The sequence below is a fragment of the Eurosta solidaginis genome, chromosome 3 (genome assembly GCF_040869045.1).
Source record: "Eurosta solidaginis isolate ZX-2024a chromosome 3, ASM4086904v1, whole genome shotgun sequence".
NCBI lineage: Eukaryota > Metazoa > Arthropoda > Insecta > Diptera > Tephritidae > Eurosta > Eurosta solidaginis.
The window spans coordinates 48,647,435-48,672,050 of record NC_090321.1 but is presented as its reverse complement, the minus strand read 5'-3'; the positions used below and the strand labels follow the sequence as shown (position 1 = coordinate 48,672,050).

Here is a 24,616-nt window from a genome sequence, read left to right as displayed (position 1 = left end):
GACAAGGGAAAAGGGGTGAACCTTCTTTCTGGAGTAGCGTGTCGTGGTTGACTATATCAAAAGCTTTTGGCAGGTCAAGTCCGTAATTTATTTGGGTGTTCATTGCTATTCATTTTTCGAAGGCCATGCTAATGGGCGGCACAAGGAAGATTCGCAGTGAAATGAGTAAGCAGCACGATTTCCAATGTCTTCGCTACTGGCGAGAGAAGTGAGATCAGTCGACATGTCACACCCTCGTTAGCTAGTTCTTCAGGCTTTGTTTTGGAATGACAAAGGACTTCGACGACAAGCTGAAAACGTGCATCAGGTAGCTTACACCCTCATCGCCAAGATGTTTCAGCATTGGCATGGCCATATCTACCGTTTGGGTCAATTGACTTGAAAGGGCTGGCCTTTTCTTTAACCTCTGTGGGGTTGATGATAATGGGCGGTCGGGTCTTAAACTCTAGCAGCTAAAACACTATTGTAAGCAAGAAAGGTCTTTATGATCAAACCCTTGAAAGACGGTGTTAAATGTCCTGGAATTTGAAGATCTATTTAAAAATCTGAAGATGCAGATCTTGTATTATGCGTTATGCGTTGTCATACAGTCTAATCAATCAAATAAATTAAGTAATTGAAGTATATTTTCTTATTGTGTCTTTAGTGCAATACGGTTAATCATTATTTCAAAATACTGAGTTTAAGTCATACTGCAAAGAAATAAAGTTGAGTTTGTATATGCACCCTAATGAAATTTATTTACATAGTAATAGATGCGTCATATGGATCTGTATGTTTGTTGTTTTGGTGATGATTTTTAATTGATTAGAACATGCACTTTGAATTTTACTTCCGGCAATTTTAGTCATGCTATTTTATTTATCATATTGCCTAGATTTTTTAATAAGAATCCGTTTCAGTAATTTTGAAATCTATTAGCTTTTGTCTTTATTTTAGGTGATTATTTTTATTGTTTGATTATTTTTGGTTTTATGATTATTGTTTAATTGATTAATCACTAAATGTAGGGGTGCTTTTATGCTAATTATTTGAAAATTTTGAACATAAATAATTGATTAATAATATTAAAGAAATTTTAACAGTTCTGAATAATTTATTAAAAAAAAAAAAAGTTGGAATGTTGAAAGTATTTTTTGTTGAACATTATTATTTAGCTATTTATTTTAATAAAAATTATCATAAACCCAAACGGTTTTTGCAGTCACTGGAAACTCTATTTGTATTTGAACTAAGCTCATTGGTATGTATGACTGATTCTTTTGCTAGAATAATAATAAATTACAACCGGCGCACATTGCCAATTAATATTCGACCCAAATACATTGCAGCTACAACTAATAATATTTTTGTTGCATTTCCATACATGGGTTTGTAAAGAAAGTGTATTTAGGAAGAATAAAAATACCATTTTACAGCGGCGAACGAAAAATTTGGCACTAATAATTTATCCCATAGACTGAATGTGACTATAGTGTTACCAGAATTTGTATGGCGACCAAACGGTAAAACTCCAATCCAGGACTAAGCCTCTTAAGCTAGCCCAACCTTTTTAGCCAATCAAAAAACGAGAGCGTTAGTTAAATTTATAAATTTTTTTTTTTTAATATGGCAGTTTGGGTTAGCTTAAATTTGGGTTGGTTGGGCCATCTTAAGCTAGCCCAACTCCCGATATTTTATAAGAAAAGATTGATAAATTTACCTAAGCCATATGAAATTAACATTAAGTTAGGTTAGGTTGAGATGGCTGCCCGTGGGCACACTTAAGCAAGTGATATTAGTCCCGTTGTGATACCACGAAAATACACCATTACCTTTCCTCATTCTCTTTACAACCCCTGCAGCATCGACAATAAGGCGCTCCTAACCTTTCTGCATGCCGACCTGCAAGACAGTGACCAGTTAGTGCCCCACAAGCATGGAAATTGTATCCCTACTTAGGTTGTAAACGTGAAGGGATCTTTTAGGATCCCATTTTGGCCAGGTTTCCTTCGATGTTCGACACCCCAGTGTTTGTAGCCATCCTTCGTCGGCTTGACGGTGAATGTGTTCTTTTAGCATTAGCTTGCATGTGGACAGGGGCTTACCTAAGCGTTCTTGGTCGGGAAGAATCGACATGTGCACGATTCTGTTGGACCATCACTTGAAAAGATCGGCGACAGTTTAGTGCTAGTTCAGAATTGAACGAGTAGGAGACAAGAGATTTTATGGCAGCCTGGCTGTCGCTGAAAATATAGATTTCTTTGCCGAAATTGTGTGTCCCTATCCTACCTGCGGCTTCCATGATAGCTGAAACTTCTGCCTCGAATACACTGCAGTGGTCAGGTAGTCTGAAGGAGAGCTGGTCCTCAAGGTCCCTTGAGTACACTCCACCTACAACTCTACCGTTTAGCTTGGAGGCGTCCGTCTATATGGAAATGCTGCTGTCCATAGCAAGACACCTATCCGACACCGTCCAGTCATCCCTACTGGGAATGTTTATCTTAAAGTTGGTTTCCGCAACTGTTGTGGTCGCACAGCGATCCGTGCAAAGAGGAAGAAAACTGTATTTGTTTAGTATACTAGATTGTCCTGTGGTCTTGTTGTTCCAACACGACAACTGCCTTAGGCGCAGCGCTGACGTTGCCGCCGCTCGATGAACAGCTAGATCCAATGGAAGGATGTCAAGAATAGCAATAAAAAATGATAAAAAAAAAAAAAAACATTTACTTTCATCAAGTTAATAGAATAACAAATTAATAAACTAATTTGATTTTCCGTACACTTTTCAACGAGATGCTTATGAAGTAGGAAAATAAAGAAATGCTATTGACACATTAATAATTACGGAACAACTGCTAGGTATTTACAAAAATGTAACTATACTAAAATATATCGCGATAAATTATAGTAGCGTCGTCGTTTGTGTAAGTTTGAAAGCTAGAGTTGTAGCACTAGAAACAATTAAATCAGTGATGCACTCGAGAGCTCCGTAGATCATCGGAAAACTATTCGTCGTTTACTTGTATTCAGATGAGCGCAGCAACTGATTGTACTACAAGCAGTGAACATCTTATGGGTGAATTCTATGCTCAAACATTATCCATGTAAACACACACTACTACAAGACAAGTTGCGTTTGTATTCGAAGCTCTGCGGGCGTTGTGCACCACTGAGCTATAGAAGCAATTTAATGAATAATGGCAATAATTAATTTCTGGATACTAAGCTATTTTATTGTATAACTAATAAAGATATTATACTCATAATTATATGTGACCCGGTCTATGAAAAGGTGGCTTATGACTCGAAAAAGAAATTGCGAGAAACAGCTGTTAAAGATAAACAATGCATTTCCTCAGTTTCTTAGTAGTAGTAATTTTTTTTGAGTCATAAGCCACCTTTTCATAGACCGGGTCACATACAATGTTAAATAAATATTCTAAAATAATCAAAAATTTCAAAAAAATTTTAATTTGAAAAATTATTTATGTTTTAGGGCTCACCTAATATGCAACTGCGTAGCAGTGCACCAATGCGTTGGCGTGCCACAGAGGAGCATATTGGAAAATATAAGCTTATAAAAACGATCGGAAAAGGCAATTTCGCTAAAGTTAAATTAGCTAAGCATTTGCCAACTGGTAAAGAAGTGGCTATTAAAATTATTGACAAAACCCAATTAAATCCGGGATCTCTGCAAAAACTTTTTAGAGAAGTAAGTTTTGTTATTATATTTACTTACATATTTTTTGATTGAAATTTGCTTATTTTTTTTTTTTTCAAGGTGAGAATTATGAAAATGCTCGATCATCCAAACATTGTTAAACTTTTTCAAGTTATCGAAACCGAAAAGACATTATATTTGGTTATGGAGTATGCGTCCGGTGGCGAAGTATTCGATTATCTTGTTTTACATGGACGTATGAAGGAGAAGGAAGCACGTGTAAAATTTAGGCAAATTGTATCAGCTGTGCAGTATTGTCATCAAAAAAGAATTATACACAGGTAAATTATTAGGACACAAAATACCACAGAGTGTGTCCGAAAGGCCAGGGTTGCCTTCTACACATGTAAAGGGGCAATTGGACGGTAATGGGGTATGACATATTATGATCGTGCATTGGATATACACGGCCATAGTTAGGCTAATATTGCTACACGGGGTGGCGGTATGGTGGCCCGCCCTGAATAGATCCTCGACGGTTCTTGCTCTTCAAAAGGTGCAAAGATCTGTTGACTATTGTGCATAAGCAGAGCCATCCGCACAACTCCAACGGAGGCTATGAATGTAATACTGAACCTACGACCCATAGATATAGTAGGCATTAAATATTCAGCATGTGCAGGTATTAGGCTGAGGAAACTGACCACATGGTCTCACTGCATCCATACTGAGATTTTAGACAGATTCTGCTTACCAGAATGGACAGATTTCTGCAAACCACATACCAAATTTAACAAAGGATACGAGATATTAATCCCTGAGAGGAAACAGTGGGTGAATGACACATATTGGCCCACTGACAGCATTCAGATGTACACAGATGGATCTAAACTGGAAAACAGGATCGGAGGGGTGTATATTCGGAACGATTGAACATACAAAGATCTTTTCGCCTTCCGGATCACTGCAGCATATTTCAAGCCTAGTTGTAGCCATACAAGACGCTGTGGACCACCTAAGGCAGAAGGTAGTCTCTCAGTGACACATTTATATTTTCTCAGACAGTCAAGCAGCGCTGAAAGCCCTTGACTCTGTCACAAGTAATTCTGAAACTGTAGTAGGCTGTCGCATATCACTTAACGTGATGGCTGAACAGTTTACACTGCATCTGGTATGGGTTCCGGGGCATAGGGGCATACCAGGTAATGAGATGGCGGATGAGCTTGCGAGAAAGGGTACCTCCCTTCCACTTTCGCCATCCTGGAAAAGGTTGGGCATGCCACTCTCCACCTGCAAGCTCAAGATAAAGGATGCTCTATTGAAGCATCATGATGGATGCCCCACGGCAAAACTCACATGGCCAGAATGGAATGAGAAGAGATCGCGTGAGCTTCTCACCCTCCGTAAGAGGGATCTTTCCTTAGTTGTGGATCTTCTCACTGGTCACATCTGTATTGGACCGCATGCGGAAAGGATTGGCGCTCCATTTAATGATTACTGTAGAAACTGCACCAACGAAGAAGAGCGTTAAACTGTTAGGCATCTACTTTGCGAATGTCCAGCGCTCGGTAGAAAAAGGAACGTTTCATGGGCAAGATGTTTCTTGTAGATATGACTGATATAGCTGAGGTCAATATACGACGCTTAGTTAGCTTCACAAACTCAACGAAGTGGTTTGATTAGGAGAGTAGGAACAAATACGTGTGGTTTCACAATGGGCCTATAAAAGCCTAAGTGTGTCGCTCCGATGCGGACGGCAGCCACTTGAACCTAACCTAACCCAACCTAAATTATTAGTACGGCATAAGGCGACGTGGCATCGAATAGTTTGTATTGGCGTAATTGATGCTATGAGAACGTCCACTACTGATGCACTTAGTTCCTTAGTGGGAATACCTCTCTTCCCTATTCTAATAGAGAAAGTGGTAACACTTCCTGCACGAAGACTTAAAAATATCTCTGAATTAAAGAGCAGAAAAATTACAGGGCATATGAAAGTCATAAGAAAATTCACAGAAAATTCCGTTTGCAACTACGTAATGTGCAATGGCCCCTACGCTCAGAATCTTACGAAATTTTTGTTGTTTGAAACAGAGAATCCATATACTGTCCCTGATTCAGAGGTCAGAGGTTCATGGCTGGATCAAAATTTGATGACGCAACAACGAGAACAGGCATATTTTGGCCGAATTTCAAGAAATCGATACTTATTCGATGCTACTCCAATATTTTTCAGACAGAGATTCATGCAATAGAAGTTTGCAGTAGATAATGTCTACGAAGATGTTTATTCTATGCGCTCTTTATTGCTATGTGTTTGGAAACTTCGCTGTTTTAAATGCTAGCCCAAAAATTTACATTTTGAATAGCCGGATATTAAAATTCAGGTTTTAATTGGTTTTTGTTTTTATTAGAAAGGACAAAAAGGTTGAACTGGCCAGAGACCTCATATATATATTTTTTCTAATTGCGGTTTTTATGCACGGAACCCTTTTTCGCTCTTATTTGGAATCCAAATCTATAAATAAAGTTTTGGTTGTAAAGATGGAGATTCGGGCTATTAGCGAGCTTTGAGCAATTTTGGTCGTAGTACTTTTGTTTAGCTATATTTTATTAAAATAATTTGTTAAAAATAAACGATTGTGAGCACACAAACAAATCTATTTGTACTATGGCACTATTGTAAATATTTGCACTGCATTACCGGCAGGTGCTATTACACGCTAGATGGCAGCGCAAGCTGTAAGTTAATAGAACAGGTGATTTCTGTTGATATTTGATAAGAGACTTTTATATTGGTTGCGCAAGATGCGCACGGGTCAGGCTCGTAGACACATAGTCTGAATGTGTCTATAGTGATATTTTCTATGACCTAACTTAATTGCTGTCTCGAGATCTTGCAACTCTGCCACCCCCAGTAGCTGGAGCTTTTACATCGCGAGCGCAGGACACGTATATTGAACGTACTCAACTATTTCTTCCTGCAGCTCGCACTTCCTACATCTGCTGTTACTAACGAGGCCTAACTGAGAAGCACGTCACGCCAGAAGGCAGTATTCAGTTAGTATTCCCATCGTCAGCCTGTTTAGAGATATAAACAACTTAGTGAGTCTCACATTGTCGAAACTTGCTACACCATTACCACTACTGAGGTGAAATATCTGTATAATTTAGTTCTATACCGCAAATATATTAAATTTTGTTGTTGTTGTTTTTGTTGTTGTTGTAGCGATAAGGACACTCCCCGAAGGCCTTGGGGAGTGTTATCGATGTTGATGATCCTTTGCCAGATGCAGATCCGGTACGTTCCCGTACCAAGCCCGACCATCTCGGGAACGATTTTTTATCACATGCGACCTTCTAGGCCATACCGCCCTTCCACCCCTAGATCCATGAGGAGTTCGGGGTCGCCAGAGCCTCGGCTATTAATGAAATAGGATTCGCCACGGATAGGTGAGGTTGACAATTGGGTTGCTGTACATAACTCCTTGAATCTATTTGGTGTTTTAGTCGCCTCTTAGCACAGGCATACCTTCCGCGGGTATATTCTAACCCCCTAGCCCGCTGTGGGGCAATTTTTTTGTTGCTTTTAGACTTTGAATTTTTTTTTTTTTAACCAATTTTGTTAGTGTATATATAATAGCAAGGACAAACACCATGCAAAAATTCAACATTGGTTGAACTGGCGGGTCCATGAGGACTTCACATACGACTGAATGAGTCTGTAGTGTTCATGATACCTTGAATGGATTTTGATTTACGGGTTGCGAAACTCTTAAACCTTCTTTCCAAATTTCTAGTTTTTGTCATAAAGTCAACCCAACTATCAAGTTTCATCACCTTATCGATCCTTGGTAATGATTTATCGCATTTTTACCGTTTTTCGAAACTTTCGATATTGAACAGTGAGCGTAATTGTCGTTGGATTTCGCCCATTTTCAAGATAAGCTAGTATACCAAATTCGTGAAGATTTCAAAATGTTAATGTATCTGAAATAATTTTTTTTCTAAATCGGATAAGCCGTTTGTTTGTTTATTTCCGGACTTTTATTATTAAAAGTCCGAGTTTAACTAGTTCTATCGGACTCAAAAAATAAAAATACAGATTTTACTTTTATAGGTGGACTTTTATGGAAAAAGTTCGAAAAATATAAAGGATGCATGATTGGACATGATATTGCTATATAGGGATACCTGAGAACTCAAACGTTTTCACCTAGGAAAATTTTTTGACCCGGACTTTTTCGACTCTGAAAAAAAAGAACAATTATTATAAATTTGTTTATTATTTGCTTACTGTATTTTAGTTGATTTTAAATCGTTTTCTTTTAAAGGGATTTGAAAGCTGAAAATCTATTGTTGGATAGTGAATTAAATATAAAAATTGCTGACTTTGGTTTCTCAAACGAGTTTACGCCCGGTTCAAAATTGGACACATTTTGTGGCAGTCCACCATATGCTGCACCTGAATTATTTCAGGGAAAGAAATATGATGGCCCGGAGGTGGATGTTTGGTCATTGGGTGTGATTTTATACACATTAGTAAGTGGTTCATTGCCATTTGATGGTTCCACATTAAGAGAGCTGCGTGAACGTGTGCTCAGAGGCAAATATAGGTAAGTTGTCGAGAAAAACTATTACTAAGGACTGATACAGAAAGTTCTGCAAATACGTTTTTTTAATAATGACATAGTACGCTTTGAATTAATCTTTTTTGAATTGGTGTTTCATTATATTTTCAAAAATATATGTATACCCTTATGAATTCAAGCCTTCAACAATGAGAAAAATTAATACTGTGACGAATATTAGCATCACTAATCTGATACTAAGTAAATAAATGCACAACAACAATAAAGCAAGCTGCCACTCTTGTGTACTCTCATCAAGCATCATTTACACACATATATACAAGGCCACGAAGAGATAACTCACACACAGATATAGTCATCAGCCGAAGTGTTACTCATACATACACACGCATATATGTAGCTCAATTACCAAACAGGAGATACAGCAGTTATAGAAGGCGAAACATCTAGACTTTAGTAGAAATATGCTAATGAAGCAACGGAGAATATAAAAGCAGCACAATCTGAGTAATCAGTAATCAGTTTTGATTTAAGAACGCTATTGGCTGTGAAGTATGAGTGGTATTGTGAAGTACTCTCAAAGTAGACTAATAAAGACCATTTTGCAATATTGAATATTGGAGTTATTTATTCAACAGTTTAGCGATTCGAACGTTAGCAGAAGGTTGGGAATAAGCGGAATTCCCTAAATTCGTTACAATACTAACGAAGAGCTACGAAAATTTTTCTTGTACATTTGGACGAATTATCCCAATGTTAGTTACAAAAAGCTGGCGAAACTCACAGGATCATCGTATATGTAACACTATGTTGCGCTTCAAGGAAGGTTGCATAGTAAACGACAAACCAAGAAATGGCTAACCAGAGGGGTCAGCAGACGCCCAGTTAGAGAATAATGTTCTATACATAATTAGGAAAGGTTGTTACATGTCAGAAGATATTTAGCCAAAGTAGCTAAAAGCACATACATATGTCACGCGACTCAAGCAAGAAATGGTATTAAAAAGTGCAAACAGAAAAAAGTTCCAAAACGAAGTGAAAAACAGACGTCAAGATGCATCTCTCTTGCACGTAAGCTCTATGGGACCGATTTGGTTTACAAAAAAAAAAATTTCTCGACGAATCGTATTTGAAAATGAACTGAGAACATTTTCAGGTACTCCGTTCTCAGTTCTACTACTTGTAGTATGGAGAGGGGGCCTACCTTATTCGGAAAAAACCATGCAGATGAAAAAGTTTGGCAGAAAGCTTCGGATTTGGAAAGTCATTTGTAAATGCGTCCATAAATTTACGCCGTTCGCTTCAATGGGAATCTTAAATGTAGAAATTTACGCGAAATTGTATATTCACAAACCTCTTCTGGCTTTCCTACGTCGTCTTAATGATCCGGCTTTATATAAGCCGTATCTGGTTCCAGCGCATTCAACCTTATGTACATTATTTTGGGCCAATTGTGCGATATTGGGCTCTGATGAAAGCAAAACTTTTTAAAATATGTAAATCAATAAAAAAGTTACAGAAGTAAAAAGATTGTGATAAAACCGTTGTACAAAACTTGCTGTCGGGTCTCTCCAGAAAAGTTGGGTCTTATGGACAGCAACGAATAAATTGATACAATTTCTTTACCTGCCATTGATATTTTGGCGAATATTAGCAGTTTCTAAACGTCACCATGCCGCCAGTAAATAAATGCTGCACAATCAATCACAGCAGCAATTTAAGCAGATGAGATAACAAATAGGCAAAGGAATAGACATGATCATTTTTTAATTTGCAGAACTTTTTGTATTATTTTTACCGCCCGTGTGTCTTATTGCTTCTTCAAAAGGCAAAAATAATGCACGTTTACAAAAGGAAGTCAAGCATGCGGCCATTATAAATGATGCCACTCTGTTTTTATGTTTTAATACATTTTTATTTTCTCCAACAGAATTCCATTCTATATGTCAACTGACTGTGAAAATTTACTTCGTAAATTCCTTGTATTGAATCCAGCTAAACGTGCCAGTCTGGAAACCATTATGAGTGATAAATGGATGAATATGGGGTTTGAAGATGATGAATTAAAACCTTATATCGAACCAAAACAAGATCTAGCCGACCCCAAACGGATAGGTAAGACGGGTACTGTACACAAAATATTAAATTAACTTAATATATATGTATGTATGTAGATAGTTGTTTTATACCCTTTAATTAAAAGCCCTGCATGCATTTTAAACTACCCAACAAAAACAAAAAAAACAGTATTATCTATAGTTCATCTTTAATTTTGAATGAGGCAATGGAATATAAACAAATTGAATGAATTGTAATTGCGCTGATTTTGTTCTTTGATTGAATTCAGCAATTTTTTTTAGATGCCAAACTATGTAAATTTTGTATATATATGTATATATTACTTGTATATGTTGACAAGTAAAAATTTTATTTTTTAAATGTATGGCGTATATATAAATATATAAAAAATTATTTGCGATTTAAAAATATACATATGCGTTTTCTTCAACGTAACGAAAAAGGAAGGTTAAATGTTGTGCCCCAAGTATATATACTCGTTAGACTGGATCGATTTATTAACTGATATCGAGCCATCGATAGGATTAGGGGTCAAGAAAAAAAAGTTCCACTACGCATACCCAAAAAAATAAAAATAATTTTCGAGCCTGCGAAATTTCATTTTTTTTACTTATTTCTGCTTTGATTTTTAAGGTTGTTTTCATGACCTACTAAACAATTTTCATTTGATTGTAAAATTTTCATGTATACCCTGTCCGACCCAAAAATGTCCGCTAAAAACGTTGTCGATAACAGTGTTTTGAAAAAAAAAATAATAATTTTTATAAATATAAAAAAAAAATATTTTTATTTTTATAAATTTTTTTTTTTTTTCAAAAAACTGTTATCGCCAACGTTTTTAGCGGACATTTTTGGGTCGGACAGGGTATACATATGAAAATTTTTTTAGTAGGGGTTGAAAAAAAACTTTAAAAATCAAAGTCGAAAAAAGTAAAAAAAAATAAATTTCGCAGGCTCGAAAATTATTTTTTTTGGGTATGCGTAGTGGAACTTCTTTTCCTGAGCCCAAATCCTATCGAAAAATCGATGGCGCGATATCGGTTAACTTTCGTTTATACAAATCGACCCACCCTAATAATCGTACATACATTTTTAGTTCAGTTTACATATGTAATTTCTATTTTTATCGTTGTTGTTGTACTAAAATAGCTTCAAACATGTGTATGATTAAATTTTCTTTTTGCATACAAATATTGTTTTTTTTTTCATATGCCCAACTTTAATTGCATTATTTAAATTAACATAAATAAATAAATTTTAAGTATTTCTGACTAATTTGAAACAATGTAAACACTATAGTCGAAAAAAACTCAAGCACGAGCCAACCAACAACAAATGTTGAAGTTGTGAATAAACATTGTGAGTATAAATTTGAATTGAAGTTACAAAAAAAAAAAAAAAAGAAAAACATATAAAGGTCACATACAAAAAATTACAATAATAAAGACAAATAAAGACTTCCTTCAAATGACAAAAATTACGAATGTAAGTACATATGTACTGCAACACATAATAATTTGGTACAAAGTATAATACAAATTTCTATATTCAACGTCTATACCTTTGTATTAGTAGTGGGATTGTTTTCGAATAAACGAAAAATATCATTCGTTTCAAATAATTCGAATTACAGCTAATTATTCCAACAATAGCTTACTCTTTGATTATCTTAGTATTCGAATACCTCTATACAAATACAACTATTCGAATAGTGATTTACAAAAAAAAAATACTAAGCATTACTCGAGTAGCAAGGAATTCGAGTGATACGGTACTCGAATAGTAAGCTAAGACATTCGAATAGTGTTATTCGAATGAACGAATAAAATAGTCCCTCCCCGACTTTCTATATTAAGTCTGTAGACGTTCCTTAAAAGTACCACTATGTGTGAAATTTATAATCAAATGGGGAATTTAAAAAAAAAATAGTCTCAAAATCAAATAGTCTCAATAACAAATAAAGAGTAGTAATCAAAAAAATTCGAATATTAAGAAAAATATCGAAATTGAGTACATACATATTTACAAATATTAATTATTTTTATACTCAGTTGAGCAGAGCTCACAGAGTATATTAACTTTGATTGCATAACGGTTGGTTGTACAGGTATAAAGGAATCGAGATAGATATAGACTTCCATATATCAAAATCATCAGTATCGAAAAAAAATTCGATTGAGCCATTTCCGTCCGTCCGTCCGTCTGTCCGTTAACACGATAACTTTAGTAAATTTTGAGGTATCTTGATGAAATTTGGTATGTAGGTTCCTGGGCACTCATCTCAGATCGCTATTTAAAATGAACGATATCGGACAATAACCACGCCCACTTTTTCGATATCGAAAATTTCGAAAAATCGAAAAAGTGCGATAATTCATTACCAAATATGCATTAAGCGATGAAACTTGGTAGTTGAGTTGAGCTTATGACGCAGAATATAAAACTAGTAAAATTTTGGACAATGGGCGTGGCACCGCCCACTTTAAATGAAAGTAATTTAGAAGTTTTGCAAGCTGTAATTTGGCAGTCGTTGAAGATATCATGATGAAATTTTGGCAGGAACGTTACTCTTATTACTTTATGTCTGCTTAATAAAAATTAGCAAAATCGGAGAACGACCACGCCCACTTTTTAAAATTTTTTTTTTTAAATTCAAATTTTAAAAGAAAAGTTAATATCTTTACAGCATATAAGTAAATTATGCCAACATTCAACTCCAGTAATGATATGGTGCAGCAAAATACAAAAATAATTAATTTGTCTAGGATGCTTTTAATGCCATAAGTCGAACAAAAATTAACCAATCCTTGTGAAATTTGGTAGAGGCTTAGCTCCTAGGACGATAACTGTTTTCTGTGAAAAAGAGCGAAATCGGTTGAAGCCACGCCCAGTTTTTATACACAGTCGACCGTCTGTCCTTCCGCTCGGCCGTTAACACGATAACTTGAGCAAAAATCGATATATCTTTACTAAATTCAGTTCCCGTACTTATCTGAACTCTCTTTGTATTGGTGTAAAAAATGGCCGAAATCCGACTATAACCACGCCCACTTTTTCGATATCGAAAATTACGAAAAATGAAAAAAATGCCATAATTATATACCAAATACGAAAAAAGGAATGAAACATGGTAATTGTATTGGTCTATTGACGATAAATATAACTTTAGAAAAAAACTTGGTAAAATGGGTGTGACACCTACCATATTAAGTAGAAGAAAATGAAAAAGTTTTGCAGGGCGAAATCAAAAGCCCTTGGAATCTTGGAACGAATACTGTACGTGGTATAACATATATAAATAAATTAGCGGTACCCGACAGATGATGTTCTGGATCACCCTGGTCCACATTTTGGTAGATATCTCGAAAACGCCTTCACATATACAACTAAGGGCCACTCCCTTTTAAAACCCTCATTAAAAATGAATAAAAAAATAAATGTAAGGCGCGATAACCTCCGAAGAGATCTAAGGCCGAGCTTCTCTTCCAATTTGCGTCGTGCTCCTCTTGATTTTTGCCTACAATTTGGCCGGACGGGACCTACATGTTTTATGCCGACTCCGAACGGCATCTGCAAGGCAGATGAGTTTTCACTGAGAGCTTTTCATGGCAGAAATACAATCGGAGCGCTTGCCAGACACTGCCGAGGGGCGACCCCGCTTAGAAAAATTTTCTTCTAATTAAAAAATCTTATTTCTAAAATTTTGATGTTGCTTTGCCCGGGAGTTGAACCCAGGGCATACGGTGTGATAGGCGGAGCACGCTACCATCACACCACGGTGGCCGCCAAAACCCTCATTAATACCTTTAATTTTATACCCATATCGTACAAACACATTCTAGAGTCACCCCTGGTCCACGTTTATGGCGATATCTCGAAAAGGCGTCCACATATAGAACTAAGGCTCACTCCTTTTTAAAATACTCATTAACACCTTTCATTTGATACCCATATCGTACAAACAAATTCTAGAATCACCCCTGGTCCACCTTCATGTCGATATCTCGAAAAGGCGTCCACCTATAGAACTAAGGCCCACGCCTTTTTAAAATACTCATTAACACCTTTCATTTGATACCCATATCGTATAAACAAATTCTAGAGTCACCCCTGGTGTACCTTCATGGAGATATCTCGAAAAGGCGTCCACCTATAGAACTAAGACCCACGTCCTTTTAAAATACTCATTAACAACTTTCATTTGATACCCATATCGTACAAACAAATTCTAGTGTCACCCCTGGTCTACCTTTATGTCGATATCTCGAAAAGGCGTCCACCTATAGAACTAAGGCCCACGCCCTCTTAAAATACTCATTAACACCTTTCATTTGATACCCATATCGTACAAACAAATTCTAGAGTCACCCCTGGTCCACCTTTATGGCGATATCTCGAAAAGGCGTCCACCTATAGAACTAAGGCCCACACCCTTTTAAAATACTCCTTATCACCTTTCATTTGATACCCATATCGTACACAAAAATTCTAGAGTCACCCCTGGCCCACCTTTAGGGCGATATCTCGAAAGGGCATCCACCTATAGAACTAAGACCCACGTCCTTTTAAAATACTCATTAACAACTTTCATTTGATACCCATATCGTACAAACAAATTCTAGAGTCACCCCTGGTCTACCTTTATGGAGATATCTCGAAAAGGCGTCCACCTATAGAACTAAGACCCACGTCCTTTTAAAATACTCATTACACCCTGGTCTACCTTTATGTCGATATCTCGAAAAGGCGTCCACCTATAGAACTAAGGCCCACGCCCTCTTAAAATACTCATTAACACCTTTCATTTGATACCCATATCGTACAAACAAATTCTAGAGTCACCCCTGGTCCACCTTTATGGCGATATCTCGAAAAGGCGTCCACCTATAGAACTAAGGCCCACACCCTTTTAAAATACTCCTTATCACCTTTCATTTGATACCCATATCGTACACAAAAATTCTAGAGTCACCCCTGGCCCACCTTTAGGGCGATATCTCGAAAGGGCATCCACCTATAGAACTAAGACCCACGTCCTTTTAAAATACTCATTAACAACTTTCATTTGATACCCATATCGTACAAACAAATTCTAGAGTCACCCCTGGTCTACCTTTATGGAGGTATCTCGAAAAGGCGTCCACCTATAGAACTAAGACCCACGTCCTTTTAAAATACTCATTAACAACTTTCATTTGATACCCATATCGTACAAACAAATTCTAGTGTCACCCCTGGTCTACCTTTATGGAGATATCTCGAAAAGGCGTCCACCTATAGAATTAAGGCCCACGCCCTCTTAAAATACTCATTAACACCTTTCATTTGATACTCATATCGTACAAACAAATTCTAGAGTCACCCCTGGTCCATCTTTATGGCGATATCTCGAAAAGGCGTACATCTATAGAACTAAGACCCACGTCCTTTTAAAATACTCATTAACACCTTTCATTTGATACCCATATCGTACAAACAAATTCTAGAGTCACCCCTGGTCTACCTTTATGGAGATATCTCGAAAAGGCGTCCACCTATAGAACTAAGACCCACGTCCTTTTAAAATACTCATTAACAACTTTCATTTGATACCCATATCGTACAAACAAATTCTAGAGTCACCCCTGGTCTACCTTTATGGAGATATCTCGAAAAGGCGTCCACCTATAGAACTAAGACCCACGTCCTTTTAAAATACTCATTAACAACTTTCATTTGATACCCATATCGTACAAACAAATTCTAGTGTCACCCCTGGTCTACCTTTATGGAGATATCTCGAAAAGGCGTCCACCTATAGAATTAAGGCCCACGCCCTCTTAAAATACTCATTAACACCTTTCATTTGATACTCATATCGTACAAACAAATTCTAGAGTCACCCCTGGTCCATCTTTATGGCGATATCTCGAAAAGGCGTACATCTATAGAACTAAGACCCACGTCCTTTTAAAATACTCATTAACAACTTTCATTTGATACCCATATCGTACAAACAAATTCTAGTGTCACCCCTGGTCTACCTTTATGGAGATATCTCGAAAAGGCGTCCACCTATAGAATTAAGGCCCACGCCCTCTTAAAATACTCATTAACACCTTTCATTTGATACTCATATCGTACAAACAAATTCTAGAGTCACCCCTGGTCCATCTTTATGGCGATATCTCGAAAAGGCGTACATCTATAGAACTAAGACCCACTCCCTTTTAAAATACTCATTAACACCTTTCATTTGATACCCATATCGTACAAACAAATTCTAGAGTCACCCCTGGTCTACCTTTATGGAGATATCTCGAAAAGGCGTCCACCTATAGAACTAAGACCCACGTCCTTTTAAAATACTCATTAACAACTTTCATTTGATACCCATATCGTACAAACAAATTCTAGTGTCACCCCTGGTCTACCTTTATGGAGATATCTCGAAAAGGCGTCCACCTATAGAATTAAGGCCCACGCCCTCTTAAAATACTCATTAACACCTTTCATTTGATACTCATATCGTACAAACAAATTCTAGAGTCACCCCTGGTCCATCTTTATGGCGATATCTCGAAAAGGCGTACATCTATAGAACTTAGGCCCACGCTCTTTTAAAATACTCATTAATAACTTTTATTTGATACCCATATCGTACAAAATAAATTCTAGAGTCACCCCTGGTCCACCTTTATGGCGATATCTCGAAAAGACGTCCACCTGTAGAACTTAGGCCCACTCCCTTTTAAAATTATCATTAACACATTTCATTTGATACCCATATCGTACAAACAAATTCTCGAGTCAGGCCTGGTCCACCTTTATGGCGATATCCCTAAATTGCGTCCATCTATAGATCTTTAGCCCACTTCCTCTTAAAATACTCTTTAATACCTTCCATTTGATACACATGTCATACACACACATTCCAGGGTTACCCTAGGTTCCTTTTGCAACATGGTGATTTCCCTTACTTTGTCTCCACAGCTCTCAACTGAGTATGTAATGATCGGTTACACCCGAACTTAGCCTTCCTTACTTGTTTTAATTAACTTGTTATTGTAAAGTGAAATGTGTTCCACAGGAATTGGAAATAGTTCTAAAAGACATGAAACCTTGTTCTGAAGGTCCGAAGCACCAAAGCGCTAAGGGGTCTAGTTCACACTCCTTTGAAAGGGCCAGCAGAAAAACGATTTGAGTTCTTTTGGTACTTTCAATTAGCGCTTGGTAGGTAAACGCAGAAACGACGGTCGCAATTTTTGCTAATACCGTTTAAACAATTAAGCCCCAATTCGAACAAAAAAGCGCAAGTAGAACTGGTCAAAAATAAAAAATTGGTTTGTAGATTAAGCTCTACAAACCGCAAAAGAGATCCCAGTATCTGTTATCTGAAACTCCCAAACAGTTATGAAAGAAAATAGCTCTTGAAGTCCCAAAAAACATGGGCCAAAAGTGAGATCTTGAAACAAAAACCGAAATCGCTTTAAATAGAACCGAAAATGGATCGCGAAACCCCGAGAGAAAAAGCAAACCCCACTACAAAAGTAGTAAAAGCGAAGGTCCAAAGGACCCAAAACGTATTTTAAAGTAAAAGACTGCAAACGAACCGAAACCCTGCTCAATGAAATTTGAAAATAAAGCAAAACGGCTCCAAATTGATAGAAGTTCGATTTCAGGAGACCAAAAAAGCGACACGAAATAATTGAGATACGGCACTAAAAAAAACCTAAAACGGAAATTTGGTTCCGGAGGAGATACGTAAAAAAGCCAGGAGTGGAAGCGAGCTGCTGAAAAACGAAAGTATTTGAGCTCAGGCACAAAAAAAAACGAAAACGGAATCTTCATCTTTAAAAATTAAAATATTAAAAAAATGTGAAAACATTTTTAATAACAATTTTTGATTTTTTTTTTAGCAATGTGCTATTTTTCAGGAAGATGCAAGTGCGAAATTTATATGGTTCTTAATGAACAGAACTTATGTTTCTTCTAATTTATTTAATAATTTTTGAGAAATTGAAACAACGTGCCATCTGACCAGACAAGGCGACAGCTGTTTCGATTATAGCTTGTAAATCTCTTCAAAGGTTTTTCTCCCGGGACCGGGATTTCAATTCGTACTACTGCGATGAACTGATTCAGCCAAAGCCATGCCTTTGTTGTTGTGCAACTTTTTTTCCTTTGCATAGTTTGTTATTTGAACAGTTCATACTTTGTATGTTAGCTTGTACCAAAGCTACGCTTTTAAGAACTGGTTTGATTTGTTACATTACGAGTAATAGAAATATTAAAGAATTAACCAATGATATCGAATTAGTATTATTAGTTTTATCGTTGTTGAGAGATTTGATTTTGCGCAAAATTTCTTTAAAATTTTCCAATATGCGATTTTTTAACTATTGCATAATATGGTTAGATTGACAAATACACAAAATTGGGTTGAATAATGCGCAGAAGCAGAAAATCGGCTAACAAAAATTGTTCGGCACTCTTCTTCAATTTATACAAAATGACTGGTTAAAGGTACACAAAAATATTTATACATACTCACATGCCGATGTAAATAAATAATTCCTTGCAGAATTCCTTTTTAAATCTTTTACTGTGTCCAAAAATTTTAATAAAACAAACATTCAAAATCGAACTTGAAACCGTTATATCAATTCATCCAACATTTTCCAAAACCCCAAATAAAATTCCGTTAAGTTTTTTCATAAACATGTAGCCTTTTCAGGTCAAATTTAACTTTTTTCAAATCAGTTGAAACTTTTTTCAAGTTAAATTTAACTTTTTCAATTCAAATGAAACTTTTTTTCAAATCAAATGAAACTCCTCCTAAATCAAATTAAACTTTTTTGCAATCAAATAAAACTTTTTCAAGTCTAAACTTTTCGCTTTTGAATTGAAGATTTTTTCATTTCAAATGAAACCATTTTTATTTCATAGCTATACCAAAGCAATAGCCGATATATTTATGCTTATCATCTTGTGTTTTTGTTTCTTTTTTAAACCCACAGCTATTTCTTATTTACGAGCCGAACCCGTGCGCATCTTGCGCAAACAATCTAAAAGTCTTATCAAATATCAAAAGAAATCAGCTGTTCTGTCAATCAACTAAAACATACAGCTTGCGCTGATATCTGGCGTATGAGAGCAACTACCGGTAATGCAGTGCAATATTCACAATAGTGCCATAGTACAAATAGATTTCTTTGTGTGCTCAAACTCGTTTATTTTTAGCAAATTATTTTAATAAAATATAGCTAAACAAAAGCACTACAATCAAAATTGCCCAAAGCTCGCTAATAGCCCGAAGCTCCATCTTAAAAACCAAAACTTTATTTACAGATTTGGATTCCAAATAAGAGTGAAAAAGGGGCCCGTACATAAAAACAGCAATTAGAAATAATATATATGATAGATTTTATTGAAGTATGACCCTGTCACCCAATGCCCAGTTGCTTAGTGTGAGTTTACGCTGCAGTTAAGTTGACCTTAGTTTACTCCTGACTATTCAAATTCAGGAAATAAAATGGTACTGCAAATCAATATCTGTTTTTATACTCACGGTTAAAGTGAGCACCCTCACAGCTACTTCTTGGCGGCCTCCGTGGTGTGATGGTAGCGTGCTCCGCCTACCACACTGAAGATCCTGGGCTCCTACAAATTGGCGGGATAGGACCTACTTGTTTTAGGCCGACTGCGAACGGCATCTGCAAGGCAGATGATTTTTACTGAGAGCTTTTCATGGCAGAAATTCACTCGGAGTGCTTGCCAAACTTAGCTATATTTTATTAAAATAATTTGTTAAAAATAAACGATTGTGAGCACACAAAGAAATCTATTTGTACTATGGCACTATTGTGAATAGTTGCACTGCATTACCGGCAGTCGCTAGATAGCAGCGCAAGCTGTAAGTTTTAATTGATTGATCTGTTCTGATTTCTGTTGATATTTGATAAGAGACTTTTATATTGGTTGCGCAAGATGCGCACGGGTCCGGCTCGTGTTCTTCTAATTGAAAAAACTTGTTTCTAAAACTTTGATGTTGCCTTTCCCGGGGCGTTAACCCAGGATCTTCTGTATGGATGGCGGAACACGCTGCCATCACACCACGGCCGCCTATTTTAGAATATGTTTGCTAAAAATACCCTATCTCAGTACTCTACAAAAACTCCCTTTCCCTGAATTTTCTGTCATAATTCTCACGTCAAAATGTATTGAATTTATGCTCAGGTAGGGTGATTTGGCAAATTTCTGAGATAGGAATTTTGTAAATGAAAGTCTTAAGCAGGCCTTTCTTCAAACAAAATATGAGTTACGTTGTTATGCGAAAGTTTTATGAGATATATGTAGCTACCACAGTACACAGTTTCGTTTGAAATGAAAAAAGTTTCAAGCTATTTGAAAAAAAGTTTAATTTTACTTGAAAAAAGCTTCATTTGACTGAAAATGATATATCAAAATCTTCAAACGTGTTAAGAGCTGCTACCACTACATACATATGTATATTAGCAAAAATGTTACTAAATTAGTAAATGTTTTAAAATAATTTGTTAAAAATAAACGATTGTGAGCACACAAAGAAATCTATTTGTACTATGGCACTATTGTGAATAGTTGCACTGCATTACCGGCAGTCGCTAGATAGCAGCGCAAGCTGTAAGTTTTAATTGATTGATCTGTTCTGATTTCTGTTGATATTTGATAAGAGACTTTTATATTGGTTGCGCAAGATGCGCACGGGTCCGGCTCGTGTTCTTCTAATTGAAAAAACTTGTTTCTAAAACTTTGATGTTGCCTTTCCCGGGGCGTTAACCCAGGATCTTCTGTATGGATGGCGGAACACGCTGCCATCACACCACGGCCGCCTATTTTAGAATATGTTTGCTAAAAATACCCTATCTCAGTACTCTACAAAAACTCCCTTTCCCTGAATTTTCTGTCATAATTCTCACGTCAAAATGTATTGAATTTATGCTCAGGTAGGGTGATTTGGCAAATTTCTGAGATAGGAATTTTGTAAATGAAAGTCTTAAGCAGGCCTTTCTTCAAACAAAATATGAGTTACGTTGTTATGCGAAAGTTTTATGAGATATATGTAGCTACCACAGTACACAGTTTCGTTTGAAATGAAAAAAGTTTCAAGCTATTTGAAAAAAAGTTTAATTTTATTTGAAAAAGTTTAATTTTACTTGAAAAAAGCTTCATTTGACTGAAAATGATATATCAAAATCTTCAAACGTGTTAAGAGCTGCTACCACTACATACATATGTATATTAGCAAAAATGTTACTAAATTAGTAAATGTCAAAAAAAAAGTTAATTTAACAAACTCAGTTGTGTATGCATATTTTATTTATTTTTTTTTATCAAAAAAAAAAAAACAGTTATACAAAAACTAATAATCAATTTATCTTTCAAAATTGTTTATAAACACACACACATCTACAGAGGCTTTAGTGGCAATGGGTTACAACAGGCAGGATATTGAAGTTTCACTATCTCAAGTACGTTACGATGACGTCTTTGCTACTTATCTGTTATTGGGCAGAAAAAACACAGATGTAAGTCTCCAAAAATAATAAAATGAAAATCAAAATAAATATTTCTTATTTCCTATTTTATCTGTTTTTTTAAAGCCTGAAAGTGATGGTTCACGTTCTGGTTCATCGCTATCGTTGCGTAACATGGGTGGTACTGATGCGGCAGCTACAACGAACTCAACCGCTCAAAGTCCCACACATCGTGGCGTTCATCGAAGTATTTCCGCTTCAAATACGAAACCAAGTCGGCGTGCTTCATCTGGCGCTGAAACGTTACGTAAGTATTGTGCTATATGCTTCAATTGTAGCAGATTTGTATATATACATATATACATGAATATACTACACTGAAAGAAAAAGACTGGTAAAATCAACCAAAATTTCTGTCAATTTTTATCCAACGCAACAAGATGTTGAATCAACTGCGCACAGATCGTTGATTCGTAATTGACCGTTCTAGCAGTAAAATAAACAAAAAAAGGGTTTTTAATTATATTTTACCCATAGTTTTGTTTTGTTAAATTAACAATTATTACAGTCGCTCTAAGAAAACCCTTCAAAACTGTTAATATGAAGGGGATTTCTGTTCTTTTGAAATTACTAGTGCAAACTGTTAAATTAACATATTTAATGTTAAGGTGAGATTAACAGCGAAAGCCGTAGAGACAGAGATTTTTATTCATTCGAAATAACCAGCGTAAACTGTTAAATTAACAGAGTTTATTATCGAAATGACACTACCAGTGAATCTATTGAAATAACAGATATTTCTGTTTTTTCTAGATTAATAGCTTAAACTTTTACATCAACAGAGTTTTCTGTTCATATGACATTAATACCTGTGGAAAAAATAAAAGCCGGATTAATATATATTTAAACTTACGTAGTTTTTTATTTGTATAAATTACACATAAATCCATTTCATTTCTAATAATTTTTTTGCTATATTTAGTAATATTAATTAAAATAATTTGAGAAACAAGGTTTTTCAATTAGAAGAAATTTTTTCTAAGCGGGCTCGCCCCTCGGCAGTGTTTGGCAAGCACTCCGAGTGTATTTCTGCCATGAAAAGCTCTCAGTGAAAACTCATCTGTCTTGCAGATGCCGTTCGGAGTCGGCATTAAACAAGTAGGTCCCGTCCCGCCAATTTGTAGGAAAGATTAAAAAAGGAGCACGATGCAAATTGGAAGAGAAGCTCGGCCTAAGATCTCTTCGGAGGTTATCGCGCCTTACATTTATTTATTTAAAATAATAATAACTTAAATCTGAATTCAAATAAACAAAACTTGTTCCGAATTACAATTGACAGCTTTGTACGAAATTATGTTGCCATATATATACGTAAATATGTGAATACATAAATAGGCATGCTTACTACATACATATTCACACACGCGTTAGTACATGCTCTAGCGAAAAGAACGGCACTGCACCGTTTGTTAAACCACATTGGCGTCGGTTTCAAGAACTTTATTTCAAATTTTTATTCAAAATTTTTTACTATATTGTTATATTATAATTATATTTATATTTGTATACGCACATTTGATATAAAATGTTTCCATTTTCTCTCAATTTAAAACAAAAATCGGACAAATAACTACATATCGCTCATTTACTTCAATAGTGTCATAACTCAAAAAACATGACATTTGAGTTAATAACATATAAACGTACCCAATATCATGATCTATGTGTTACAAAAAAATCTTTGTGATCAGTTAAAAATTTACAACGGGCTACAGAAATGAAAATATGCCTCTATATGGCAGTTAAAATCTTTGAATGGCTCTCCTGGAAAATTGTGTTTTTTCAGTTATGACACTATTGAGGTAAATGAGCGATATATCCTTGTATGTTAGTATGTACTTGCTAACCGAACTTCAATTGGGCGTACATCATATATGCTGGCACACATTGAACATTATACACTTTATTATTTTGTTTTATTAAACGCACTTTCACCAAATTTTATTTTTTATAATTTATTTAATTTATAGTTTTGAACTTCGTAGTAGTCACGAAACTGATTCTCAATTCTTTCAGTTGCAGCTCATTCTCAATTTCTCCTCTCGCATGTAGAGTTGCCACACTTGATTGTTTCGAACAAAACTTGTAGTATAAATGTTTGACATGACATTTTAAATAGGGAACTTGTAAGTTATAGAAATGTAAAGAATCAAATCGCTAGAAGGAGTAACTTTACATGTAGTTCGGCAAGTTTAATTCTCGTAACACTTTATTTTGAAACGATTCCAAAACAACTCAAAATTTTTTTATTATCTTATTACATTCCTTCACGTGAGTGAAAATTCGTAAAAACTTGAACAAAATGTTACTAACTTTGGAAAAATCCTGTTCTTTCAAACAAAACTTTTGCAACAAGAGGGCGCAATTTTGCATTTCTCTTGGAGGGAAGTTGCAAAATTGTACCCGGTAAATAGGTGTCCCCGTATCGCATAATTTTTTGTAGTGTTATGCACAGTAAATTCAAAAGAGGGTTTTTTCGTTTTGTATTGATAACTGAAAAACTAGTTTTTTTGTTGTTTTCCAATTTGTGCCTTTTTTCGATTTGGTGGTTTTCTAATTTTGGTTTTTTTAACAAGTGGCACCATCGTCATCAGTACAAAGTAGAGAGCACAGTGAGTGTAAAATTCTCTTTGAAATTTGCTCATGCATTGACTCTTGTTCGCTGTTGAAATGACCTGTAAGATCAGTTGTGTTAACAGAAAAATCCGTTTGATTGATTGAGAATCTGTCAATTTAACCATACT

The 24,616-nt window shown here is 35.8% G+C and overlaps 1 protein-coding gene across 8 annotated transcripts in view; it reads left to right on the top strand.

Annotated features, from left to right (window-relative positions):
* The window catches only part of par-1, a 262,434-nt gene that overhangs the window by 161,402 nt on the left and 76,416 nt on the right, over window positions 1–24,616 (top strand). For all 8 annotated transcript variants that reach the window (XM_067771603.1, XM_067771599.1, XM_067771598.1 and 5 more), the window contains 6 exons: window positions 3,479–3,694; window positions 3,764–3,984; window positions 7,978–8,259; window positions 10,166–10,359; window positions 21,751–21,863; window positions 21,939–22,119. In XM_067771603.1, coding sequence (XP_067627704.1) covers window positions 3,479–3,694; window positions 3,764–3,984; window positions 7,978–8,259; window positions 10,166–10,359; window positions 21,751–21,863; window positions 21,939–22,119 — 1,207 coding nt within the window. The remainder of the gene's footprint in view (window positions 1–3,478; window positions 3,695–3,763; window positions 3,985–7,977; window positions 8,260–10,165; window positions 10,360–21,750; window positions 21,864–21,938; window positions 22,120–24,616) is intronic.